Raw genomic sequence first — 13457 nt, forward strand, 5'->3', positions numbered from 1 at the left:
TTTCTGTAGGCTTAACAGCTTAATATAAAGTCAGATCTTGCATAATCTAAAGAGTTAATAGCTTTTTCTCTAACATAAAGGAAAACTCTGAATAGAAAATAATTTATATTGTATTTTATATGTATCTAATTATTCCAATAATGCACAAATTAAAAAATAAAAGTGTGTCCAATGAAATTTTTATAAGAGAATTTTCTAATTCCTACCTCAATTGTACAGATCAGAATCTCCCCCAGTAGAAAATCACTAGATGCCCAGTGAATTCTCCTTATGCTTTGCTACATCTACCAAAATAGTTTCTGGGTTTAATTTTCCCTTACCAAACAAATATACTTGTTTGCTGTTTGTTGTTTTTTTTGTTTGTTTGTTTGTTTTTCTGTGCAACAAGATTGTCTCATGTATTACTCAAGGAGTGGCAAACATTATTCTGAGTAATACATATCAACCACAGTGTCAGTTTTATCTAGTTCTGACCTGATCCTAAGTGTCATATAGAACCATAACTTGTAGGAACTATTAAAGATAGTAGTAAAATAATACTGAGTTTTATAAGTAAGTATAATTCACAGAGAAGAAACAAGAATTCCTGTTTCCCAGAGGTACTTAAAAAGCATGCATAAAGACAAATGTCATGAAAAAACATCACATGAATGATAAGGAATAGATATGAAAACTTTTCCATTCCAGGAATACCTGATGCCTATAAAGAAAGGAAGCTTATTAAGAGAGACTGAAAACTGCTCAAACAGATCCGCCATCGTCTAACTATGATATCACCTCATGCCCCCTTTTCCTGAATCCCTTTCCTGTCACTTTTCTACAGATGTAAAAGAGGAAATTTTCTCTAGTAGAGAGACATGTTTTTATGAGTCTTTCAGTAAAGACAAAATACAATCGTCCCTACTCTTTATTAAATCAAGTTCACATGCTTAGGCAGAGTTCAAGATGTATTCTAAGACAAAGCCATTATCAAAAAAGTACCATAAGTCAACATTTACATGTGATATAATCCTTTTTAGAATAAGTTCCCAATAAATGCTTATGGGGTAGAAAGCTTTAAGACATAGAATGCAAATGTGGATGCTTTAGTAGAAAAATACAACTGGGTAGTTTGTAGATCCAACCTAGGGATGTGTTTTATTTCATTACATTTTGCTGTATTCAGAAAGATATAAACATGACGTTGGTCATAAAGTTAAGATTGCTGAAATATGACAAATGAGGATTTTGACAGTTCTAAATGCTATGATATAGTCATTGGGGGTGATGGTGATTTTTTTTTTTTTTTTTTTTTTTGGTGAATTAGTCATCATATACTATTGCTTTTATTTTTATTTATTTATTTTCCTTGACAAAGCAGCAGAGCTGCCTTTTATTTATTTTTTAAAGATTTGCTAGTATGCATTGAAATCTTACGAGTTATCATGTGCATAAAGTACACGTAAAACAAAATATAACATGAAAATAGTCAAAGTCTTCTTGGTGTGTAAAGATTAAACATAATAATATATAACATAAAAAATAATATATAACATAAAATATAACATAAAAAATGCCACAAGGTTTCATTCTTAGTTCTTGACTTATTAATGATTTAAGGTCTAAGTTTACCCCACTCTGAGAGAGTGCTACACACTTATTGCTTTTTTTTTTTTTTTTTTTTTTTTTTTTTTTTTTTTTTTGAGAATGATAGAGGCTTCCACTTTTTGATATGAAGGGTCAAAGAGAGATGGTATGCAGACACCTGTAATACCAGCACTTGGGCTATAGAGTTAGAAAGTTCAGGAGGTCAAGGTCACTTTCACCCAAGATAGTGATTTTGATGGAGTCCTGAGCCACGTAAGACTCTATCTCAAGAAAGAAAAATATTAAAAAAATAAAATTAACTGGGTAAAAACTACACTATATGACAATGAATATTTTGCCAGGGTCCCCAGAAATTTCAAGTTGATGAGAGAAGCAATCACTAGAGACATTGCTGGTGTTTAGAAAATTAAATAGTAAAATTAAATAGTCCCTACATTTATAGTTTACCCTCTTCATTTAGGAATGTTTATGTTTTCCCTCAGCCCAGTGAAAATTAAATATCATTTGTTCATTGCTATGTTCCTAGTATTATTTCCTTAATGGTTGAAATGGAGTAAGTTCACATAATTTATTCATTTTGCAATAGCTTGTTAATATTTATAGAACAATATAAGAGCTTAATATTTCTGGGTAACAAGGGAAATGTTTGCACTGTCACAAATATTTAAAAACAGTATGTGTGAAGTTTTGTTATTTGATTCATCACTATTATTCAAAAGAAAAGGACAACCTTCTCTGAAGAAGTCACTGACTCAACCCTATACCCAGGCAGGAACGAAAGGCACTGTGATTTTGCATAGAAGAACATGTGTGGGGCCTTGTCTGGGAGAGATGTGAATGAATGTGTATTCACTGCACATAGAGCACTAGAAGCAGAATGTATTAAAGCAGCTACATCACTGAAAACCTCAGCACAGCATAGGTAACACCTTGAGAGAGCTATTGCTTTGGCCGTGGTGCACAATTGAAGAAAGCTTAGTGAGTTAGAGATTTCCAGCTACCCAGCAATTGTCACTCTTTATATGACTTTGTTGAAGATGCTAGGAGTCTTCTGAATTCCCAGTTTCCCTGAGCCTAGTGAACAGTCATTAGCTTCCCAAGTCTTGGGAGTCCCCCTCCTCCTTGTAAGAGTGAATGCTTCAATTCAGATGAATTGTTTATACAACAAACATTAAAAGCAGGAAATACTATTAACACAGTGTGTCAACACCGCCACTATCATTTTGTAAGAAGAACATTATTTGAACATAAATTTGTAAGATGGAATCTCAGACTAGACACTTGTCTCCTAGATGAGACTAAGGAGCTGAAGTGCTCCTTCATGGCTGCCTACAACCTCACCATAATTTTCTTGTAGCTATCATTGCCATTATTCCAGTTTTTAATTAGCTCGTGCTCATGTATATCCATGATCTTCGTGATCTGAAGTATAATATTGCATTTATAATTATCTATGTAGTAAATGTAAAATTATTGTGATCCCAAATGTTGTATAATTTGTTAAAGGCATCACTCTTTTGATAATTTTAACTTACCCAAATATTGCTGACAAGCTAAATCGGTGTGTTATACGGGATCAAAATAGCAAGCATTCCACAATAGATATATTTACTTCAGGTGTATTTGTTCCTGTGTAATCTTTGTAAAAACCTCAGAAAGGAGTTGTCATAGTCATGTACTGATAATTAGATCTGGATTGTGAAATCCAGATGGCATGGGAGTATGAACAATTCTTGTTTTCTTCATGATACCAAAGGCGAAGAAAATGTCCACAATGTCTTCACTAAATGCAGAAAAATATGGGGGAAGAATCTCAATTTAATTTGAGTTTTAGCTACTAAAGCCACTATCAAAAAACACTTTAAGTATTGATGGTTTTAATGGAAAGTTTAAATAATACTGTACACCTTTTATGTAAAATTGATTGTGAATGGATATCACCAATGGTTAAAATTGTTCCTTTGTCATTCCTGAGAAATGAAGCACTGATTATCAGGAAGAGTGAAGAGAGGTCACACAAATACACACTATATGTCGTAGTGACCTGCCAATCCCCACCTATGCTTATCAATATGTAAGAAAAAGCCTGTTTCTCTGAGAGATTCTTTGGCTTATCCAAGAGCCCTGAGTACCGGATTGGGACAAAATTGTCCTTCAGTCAAAGAGTGGCATATATACGTGTGGCCAGAATAATCATAGAATAGCAATCTGAAGCTAGGCTTTGAACCAGTATTCATTTTTTATTTTGGAACACTTGAGAAGCTTTGAAGGAGAAGAGTTGTAGGAAGAATTAATTCCAAAGTAAAAGTTTAAGTTCCAGATGTTAAAGGATCACGTGTAAATATTCTTTATTAATAGCCACTGACAATCCTATGTTCTTACTTGTAACTGTTGGCCTTCTCAACACAGGACATTTCACACTCACTGCCCCTATCAAGAAAGGCTAGCTTTTGATAGGCATGAGATACCTTTATAAACAAACAAACAAGCAAAATAACTTCAAACAGTTAGAAATATTGCCAACTTCTTTTTAAAGAAATATTCTTTTAATTTAATTATAATCTACTCGCATCACTCCATTTTCCCTCTCATCCCCCATGTCCCTCTCATGCTCCTGATCTCTGCTCCCTTTCTAATTCATAGCCTATTCATTTTTATCATTATAATCACATCTGCATATAAAATACATAAAGACAATCTGTGGGGCCTGTTGAGTGGTGTCTGCATGTATATGTTTCTAGGTCTGACCACTTAGTATTGGATAACCAATTTGAAGACTCATCCCTGGGAAAGTCTAATTTTCCCCTCCATCCTGGAATTTGGTCTGGCTGGGGTTCAACGGGCTTTGCTTATGCTATCACAGTTATGGTGAGCTCATTAGTAAAGCTGTTCTGAACCACCTCACAGGTTATCATGTAATTTCAGATCATACAGCGTGCTAATCTCCATATGATTCTGATTTTAGCATGTGTGTTAAAGGTGTAAGCACCTACTATGCTTTCTTAAGTTTTGTATATTTGCCCATGCTTATGTGTACATGTATATATATATATATATATATATATATATATATATATATGCACCCACATGGATGTTTCTCCCCAGTGTAGTATGAGGATCTATTATTTCAATAGTAGAAACTTGGTGACCTGAAGTACTAACATTAAATATTGGCAACTTCATCTTTTCTAAAAGGCTGATGACACAGAGTTTTCTTCCTTGGCTAGGATATAAATCACGAATACAGATAAATTCATGTAGCAATATGCCACTAGGAGCAACTGAGTTAAACATTTTTCATATTTATAATGACCATGAAAATGTGTGCATCTCAGTGATGCACTTCACCCTTGAATCATAGAAGTTGGCATTCTGTCCATTTATTTGTTGGTCTCAAGTGGAAATATAGTGAATTAAAAGCTGGCCACTCATTTACACTTGCCCGTCACTGATCTTAAAAAGCAATTAAACAAAACTTCAGACAGCTGCAGTGTATACTTCACACATGCATTTGCCACTTAAATTTGTTTGTCATGACTGAATTATAGATATTTAGTGTAGAGTAGAAAAAAAACAGAATCTTTATTTAAATACACCTTTATAAACATAATTTTTTTTTAACAGACCATGAATTCTTGCTTCCCGACCCAGATGACTGCTTGGCTGATACCAAAGCTAAGTTTAGTCTTCTCTGCTGATTATCCAAATTATGGAATTCCATATGACTAGGCTGAAATATTTATTCCTGTGTAGTGTAAAAAGTTCAAAATGTCAGGAGCGAGCATACAAGTGAACAGAAGCACTAATGTGTATCTCTACTCTTACAGTCCAAAAAGGTCCGAGCACAGTTGAAGGAGCTCCGTTATGGGAAGAAGGACTTATTATTTAAGGTAAGCATCTTGCCTGCTTCTGCTCCAAAATGCTGGCCCAACACCTAAGCTGCCAAAAATATTACTTGAAGTAATTGTAATTGCTAGACTTGTAATGAAGAATTGCTTTTGGCTAATTTTAGATTTCTTTTGTTTCCTTACCTCTTACATGAAGACTATAGGTGTATTTGTTGTTAGCAGCAAATATGATTCTAATTTAATTAAAGCTCCTGTATGTCATTATGGTCATTAAGAATTTAGGTGAACTGGTAGATTTGGTAGATTTTCATAAAACAAAGGATACTTAGGAAAGTTTCAGCCCATACATTTTACTGGTAACCTTGCAATCTTAGCAAAAGTTTAGTGACACATTCAATCATGGGTCTATCTAATCAACATCTGAACTTCAGAAATCTGAATCCACTGAGAATGTGAAAAAGAGAAGAATAGCTATCCAGGGGGATTCTCAGTTCTGAATTTCTAGTATTCATGAACATTATCTTCTGTCACGGGAGACTTTGCAGATGTGACTAAATTACAGATCTTTACAGAGAGAGATTAAGTTTGTTATCACTGATTTAAACACTTGGGTCTTTTTAAAAGTGAAGCAAGAAAGTCAAAAGAGGAGCATATGTGTTCATAAAAATTTGAAGACTTAAAAAAAAGAGTGAGATTTCCCCAGCTTCCTTGACTTAACCCCATGGCATTTATTTCATATTTGATATCATAAAAACTATAGAACTTTTTGTGTTGAGTAATTAAGTTCATAATAGTTCCTTAGCACCTCTAAAATCAAATTAGGCTGTACATTCTTATCCAGGCATAGAGAATAAAGTCCCTTGATTTGTGTTCTCTATCTATCTGCTTTATCACCTGCAGTACTGAGATGGACATTTAGACTTTTATAAGTAGGTGTAACATATGTCAGTAAAATAAGATTATACACACACACACATTTTATTGTTTTTATTTTTTCTTTTTTAACTTTATTTTTAAAAACAAAGATAAAAGAAAAAATTTTAAACATTTTTGCATAAATATATACAAATACATTTTTGTCAGTGCTTGGCTTTTTTTTTTCCTTTTTTTTTAAGGTTTGATACTCTGCATTAAGGTCTTACTAGTTACAATGAGCAAAAAGTACATGTAAAACAGGATGTAACCTGAAATTAGTCAACATTTTCTTGGTGTATAAGGATTGAGCATGACGGGTTTTTGTTTGTTTGTTTCTTTCTTTCTTTCTTTTCTTTTCTTTTCTTTTTTTCTTGAACTTCACACAGTCTGTGAGTTGTTTCTGGGGCAGTCCGAGCCTCTGGGGTTAGCATCCCACTATCAGTGACTGCATATTATGTCTGTTCTTTTGTGACTGGGTTATCTCACTCAGGATGATATTCTCTAGATGCAACATTTTCTTAAGAATTTGGTTAAGTCATTGTTTCTGATAGCTGAGTAGTACTCCATTGTGTAAATGTACCACAATTTTGTATCCATTCATCTACTGAAGGACATCTGGGTTCTTTCCAGCTTCTGGCTATTATAAATAGAGCTGCAATGAACATTGTGGTACATGTATCTTTGTTGTATGTTGGAGCGTCTCTGGGGTAAATGTCCAGAAGTGGAATAACTGGGTCTTCAGGTAGTACTATGTTCATTTTTCTGAGGAACTGCCAGACTGATTTCCAGAGTGGTTGTATCAGTTTACAACCCCACCAGCAGTGGAGAAGTGTTACTCTTTCTCCACATTCTTGCCAGCATCTGTTGTCATCTGAGTTTTGGATCTTGGCCAATCTTACTGGTGTGAGGTGGAATCCCAGGGTTGTTCTGATTTGCATTTCCCTGATGGCTAAGAATGTCGAGCACTTCCTTAGATGTTTCTCAGCCATTCCATATTCCTCAATTGAGACACACACATTATATATATATATATATATATATATATATATATATATATATATATATATATATATATATATATACATACATACATACATATATACACTTTTTAACACATTTTAGCTTTAGTGTCCCCTTAACTGAAACTTTGAGTTTTTCTTTCCTGATATAAATCGTTTACTAACTGTAGAAATGAGGTGATCTTTGTTCAGAACAGAGAGAGGTGTTGGAGTGCTGTACTGCACTTATTCTGTGCTTTAGAATCACAGGAATTGTTCTGATTATATCAACTGGTATTTGTATGTAGTACATGATCCTGGCACACCGAGACATATGTTTTTCCTGCCTTTGATTTGGTGCCCTTTTAATCCACAGTCCCCAGAGCCCTAAGGAAAACATCTGGACCTGTCAGACATGAAGCTCCAAACAACTGGAGAAAACTGTAACTGTTTTTGAGTAGTCTCAATAGAAAATAAATAGCTCTGTATAAATGGGAATAAAAAAAGGTGTCATAAATAATTAAAGGACACTCAGAAGGGTTTGTCTGTAACAACTCCCTGCAGTCTTTCTGGCAATATGTCCATCCTGATGTTGTGTCATCTTTGACCTGTGATTAGCCGTTATTGGTTGGAGGGTGTTCTTATGGTTAGTTAGCCCTTCAAAGACTCACAGAGGACAGTGTTTTATTGGTCAGAGTTATGGCTGCTTTGAGGAAGCACTAGTTCTATGACTGTATATGGTAAAGGAAGACAGGTTGGAAAAGTCCACGTAGATAATGTCTGAGAGTTATTTAGTGTTGTTCAGTTAAAAGTACTCAGCACTCAAAGGTGACACATCGTGAACCACTAGCATTTTGCGTTTTATCCAAAGCTTCGAGTGTGCTGTTTTCTAACCCTCACATGTCAATGAAGAGGAGGCAAGGACTCCATTTCACAAGGGAGAAATCAAGACCTTTAAAAGAACCTTACTCACAAACACCGAAATTTCCATATGTACTAGCAGTTATTTATTATTTAGTATTTATTTTCAAAACACATGGGAGACTGGGATCTATGGCATATGCTTTTAATCCCAACCTTTAGAAAGGAGACAAGTGTGTCTCTGTGGGTACAAAGCTAGCCTGATCTATATAGTGAATTCCAGCATAGACAGAGATACATAATTGAGAGACTTCAACAAATGAACAGAAGAAGTCTTACATGGCATTAGCCAAACATGTTTTCAAAGCTCACAGTATTCCTGGATGACTAATTTGAAAGATATCATATTAGAATTATGCTCTTGAGTAAGAGACACATTAATTCATTAACTTATTAGAACTGAATGAATTTTTAGGCCATGCTGCTTTTGTAAAAATATAAATAGCTTCATTTACCTTTTCATTTACATTACTGATGTGATAGATGGTAAACAGATTGATAGATTAATAGATGATAGATAGATAGATGGATGATAGATAGATAGATAGATAGATAGATAGATAGATACAAAGATTTTTAAAGATCACATTATTTCTTATTAAACCTGATGATATATAATTTAATAATTATATTTGTTTCTCCAAAATGTATGCTAATATCCAAATATTAAAATTCACTGAAAGCTCAAGATTTATTTATAACAACTTTGGGACAAGAAGTAAATCCTAAAGATGTAAAGTGAATTGCATATAATGACATCACTTTCTGTTGTTCAAATTCTTTTATTGTACATGTGTTCAGCTTCAGCTACAGAGGATTCTGTTATATTCAATGCCTTCCAGTTTCAAGGGCATTGTGAAGCCCATAAGTGTGTTTCAGTGAGGATTTGGAAATATCTGCAATTTTCTCTAAGTTTATAGATTTGTACAAGGCATCTTATGTGGGAGCTATAAATGGGCCACTTTGTTATTAAGTATTTTGAAACTTTAGACCTTTGTGATGTATGTTTGTGTGAGGAAGCTTGTGTTCTTCCACTTGGGGTTTTCTTATTTTCATACAGGAATTCTTTCTGTTGGTAACTGCATGTGAGTCATGGTGGAACTGTGAGTACATATCACAGTTTTGGCTCTCAAAATACATTATAAATTCTATTAAGTTTGTGTTTGACCCCATTTCAGACTGTGTCTATTCACAATATTGCTGATAGTCTTTTTAACCTTTCCTATCAACTTTCCACCTAACCTCAAACTCTGAGTGCAAACTTTGATAACAAAACCCATTTTCCAAAGCCCAAACCTAGCTGGCCCTCAGATACCAAGCTTTATGCCACAGTTCTATAAAACTTCAATATTTAATGTAGTCAGTCTGGTGGTTTTGCAGAGCCACTCCGCTGGGATAAGTTTGGGTAACTTGCATCTCATCACTGTGGAAATTGAAAGCAGTTGTACAGACAAGATAGAAAAGCTGAAGGTCTGAAGCCTGTGACATTTCTTGATGTTACTGAAGACAGTCAAAATAAAGACGATAATTCTGGTAGCAAACTTGCCTTTGTATCGGAGGATTGGGTGAGCCTGGGTTTGTTGCTTTATGTCTACATACTCCTATGCCGGTCATCATATTAAGTTTATGCTTTGGCCTCCCAATCAGACTTCTCCATGAGAAGGACCTTTACTTTACACTAAATTTAGGTGATTCCATATTTTTTTGGTACAGAAGGAGCAGTGGTGTATCATGAATATCTTGGGGAAAATAATTTCTCTTCAGGCACTGTATGGAGGTACGCCGGATCCAACTTTGTGCACAGCTACACAAGGTCATATGAAATGCTATGATGGTGGACGGTGTTCATAAATGTATACTCATCCTATATTTTCCTTCCAATTCTGAAAATTACACACATAAGTCCTAGTCATAGGTGATTTTCATGTCTAACATTATAAACTAAAAGTCACAGCACATTTGAAGTATACAGTTGAGCACCCAGAAGAGAGCACAGATCTCATTTCTAATAGATACCTTCCTCAAATATCTCCACCTGCCAGTTAAAATACAAAAAAAATTACAGAAATATCTCTATTCCAAACTTGAATTTTGTTATCACCATAAAGTAAAAGGAGAGTCAGACAACTGTAAATTTTATTCCTATTAAAATGGCAAGTGCAGTCATAGGAAATGTGCATTGGGGGTCTTTACCAGTAGTAGCACAAGCTTTAGAATCATTGGGTCTGGATTTATTTGTTTTCTTTTTTTTTTTTTTACTTAGATACTCTCTGTATTTACATTTGAAATGTTATCGCCTTTGCCCACCCTGATCCCATCCTCTCTCCCCCTCTACTTGTTTTCATGAAGGTACACTAGCTCCTAATTAACCTCTCCACCCCAGTGCCTTGGCATTCCCCTACACTGGGAAAACGTGCCCTCACTGGACCAAAGGCCACTTCTCACATTGATGCCAGACACTGCCATTCTCTGCTGCATATGCAACTGGAGCCATAGGCCTCTCAATGTGTGTTTGATAGTTGGTGATCTAGTCCATGGATTTATTTTACTAAAGAAGTCTTTTGTATAAGATGGTCCCAGAATGCTTATGCAGTAAAACAAATTACATCCGTTTATCATATACATGCATAAGAAAGTAGACTCTCCACAATAAATGCTTCTGTGAACATTACCTATTTCAGCTTCCTCCAACCCCAGCCTAAGCATGTGGACAGCACCACCTTTGCTTATGCATACTTAGCAATTAATATGTGCAGCATTCTAAAGCTTAGCTTCTTTTTTTTTCCCTGAAATTTTGTTGGAAAATCTTTTATATCTGTTATACTTGCTGTTCTAGCAAAGATACCACAATTCATAAATAACCATTTCCTACAGGTCCCCTATCCTGGGTCCTTCTTTACCCTCTGTCTCTGTCTATGCTTTCTGTTTTAGACACTTACGGCCCTGAGGAGTTTTAGAGGAGACCTTTCTGGTTTCAACCAAGAATAGAGCTAATCCTTTAGTGACTGTGAAACAGGTGACTATATTGGTTCCCTGCATGATGGGAAAAGATGACAGAGATAACTCAAGTGGGTAAACTACACCACTCAACTGGAAGTAGGAAATTGAAGATGCATATATGTCTTATCACCTGATTTGTACAGTTTTAAAATTCACAAGTCACATGACTATCAGACATTATTATTCAGCTTCCAGAAAAGGATGTGTAAGTCTTCCTCCGTGTTGGAGATCTCCATATTCCATGTATGACATGCTGCACTGTAAGGGTAACTTTCAATATTCTGCACAGGAATTTGTGCTTTTAATCTTGTTTCTTTCAACACAAGAAGAGTATACAATACAAAAAAAAAATGATGGCAAACGGATATGCAAGTCAGACTACAACAATCACCAATAACTATATGAAAAATGTGTGAAGTTTAACTATCATCTAATAAGTGCACACAAATGTCTTCTTAGCCAGCATACATACGTTTTTTTTTTCCCTTTTTATTGGCCATTTTCTCTACTTACATTTCAAATGTTATCCTCTTTCCCTGTTTCCCCTTTGAAATTCCCCATCTCATCCTCCCTCTCCCTGCTTCTGTGAGAGTGTTCCCCTACCCATCTACTCTCTCCCATCTCCTTACACTGGCATTCCCCTACATTGGGGCATTGAGCTTTCACAGTGCCAAGGACCTCTCCTCTCATTGATGCCTGATTAAGCCATCCTCTGCTTCATACAGCATGCTTAGTTTAATGTGGATAAAATCATACATAGCTGAAGGAGGGGATCCTCCCCTTTTAGTTCTGCCATATACCTAAACTGAGTCTATGAAGCCACATGCTGAATATCAACTTCTGTGTCAGAAAAACAAAAACACAGGTAACATTCAAATATATATACTGCAAAATTACTTCTGAAAATGGAATGGTTTTCAGTATTAAAATTCAGATCTGAAGACAATAATCTCTTCAAAAGATTAGACTAGTAAATTATTTTTAAAGTTCCTAAAGTCTAATGAAATATTATTATTGCAAATATCCCTGTGGAAATTTCTATAGAAAAGAAACTGTATTAGCTCTGTATTACAGCACCTCATACTTCTTTCATCATTAAAATTGTTTAAATTAAATATATTATACAAAATAGTAAACACACTTTATTATTTTAATGGCATCACTGTAATGATGGGAATTTAATGGGAACCTTGTAATTGCATGCTACCTGAATTTCAGTGTCTTAGACTATAAGACATCAATATCAAATAAATGCTCCCATAGATTTCTGGTTTGATTCTTGGTATTCTAGTAATGATACGTAGTCTGTAGCAAACTACACCAAGATGCATTATTCAATGGTTACAACTTTTTTTTCTTTCTTTCTTTTTTATTAGATACTCTGTATTTACATTTGAGATATCATCCCTTTACCCTGCCCCTCTCCCATCCCTCCTCCCCCTCCAGTTGCCTTCACAAAGGTGCACTCCCTCTGACCCCTCTCCACCCCATTGCCTTGGCATCCCCCTATGTTGGGAAAACAAGCCCTCTCTGGAACAAAAGCCTCTTCTCACATTGATGCCAGACACTGCTATCTTCAGCTATATATGCAACTGGATCAAATTTTACATACTAAAAAATAATTTAGCAGATGTGATAATGACTTAGCATTCTTCATTTCAGGAAAAGCCCAATGTGAGGGCTGATTGGTAAGTCTAGGACATTCACTTTAAAGTAGAGGTGCCAGCAGTTCATTTAGTCTATTCTGATGGCATTTGATTCTTTTTAATTTTTCTCAGTTTTAGAATATCCTAAACGTTTAGAGTTCAAAGATCCTGTAAATGAAATTGATCCAGCTGCACTTGGTGTCAGCAATTCCCTTGATTTACTGGTTTTGCCTTCTGTAGATCGTACAGTCACAGGTGCAGGTCATGGTTCATTTCACAGAAGTTATTTGGTCATCCTGAGATGGCACATCCCTGCACATTATGAAACATACAAAGCTGGAGTCATGCTAACATGTTACACTTTAAACTAAATAGATTTTCGGTACATGTTAAATCAATTTCCTACACTATGGTGTACCACCAAATTTTTCTAACTGAAACACCATCACATTTATCCTGCTGAGAGTGTAAGATTTCCCACAAAATCATAACGAATGTGCAGCCAGGTGTTATGCTGATATTAAGCAAACTATGATGTCACT

The 13457-nt window shown here is 35.1% G+C and overlaps 1 protein-coding gene across 1 annotated transcript in view; it reads left to right on the forward strand.

The window, feature by feature from the left end:
• Window positions 1-13457, forward strand: part of LUZP2 (leucine zipper protein 2) — a gene marked incomplete at both ends in the record, with an annotated part of 401913 nt that overhangs the window by 280901 nt on the left and 107555 nt on the right. Inside the window, one exon of the mRNA XM_080914040.1 lies at window positions 5415-5477. Within this exon, the coding sequence (XP_080770166.1) occupies window positions 5415-5477 (63 nt within the window). The remainder of the gene's footprint in view (window positions 1-5414; window positions 5478-13457) is intronic.

The sequence above is a fragment of the Micromys minutus genome (genome assembly GCF_963924665.1).
Source record: "Micromys minutus genome assembly, chromosome: 3".
Taxonomy (NCBI): Eukaryota; Metazoa; Chordata; class Mammalia; order Rodentia; family Muridae; genus Micromys; species Micromys minutus.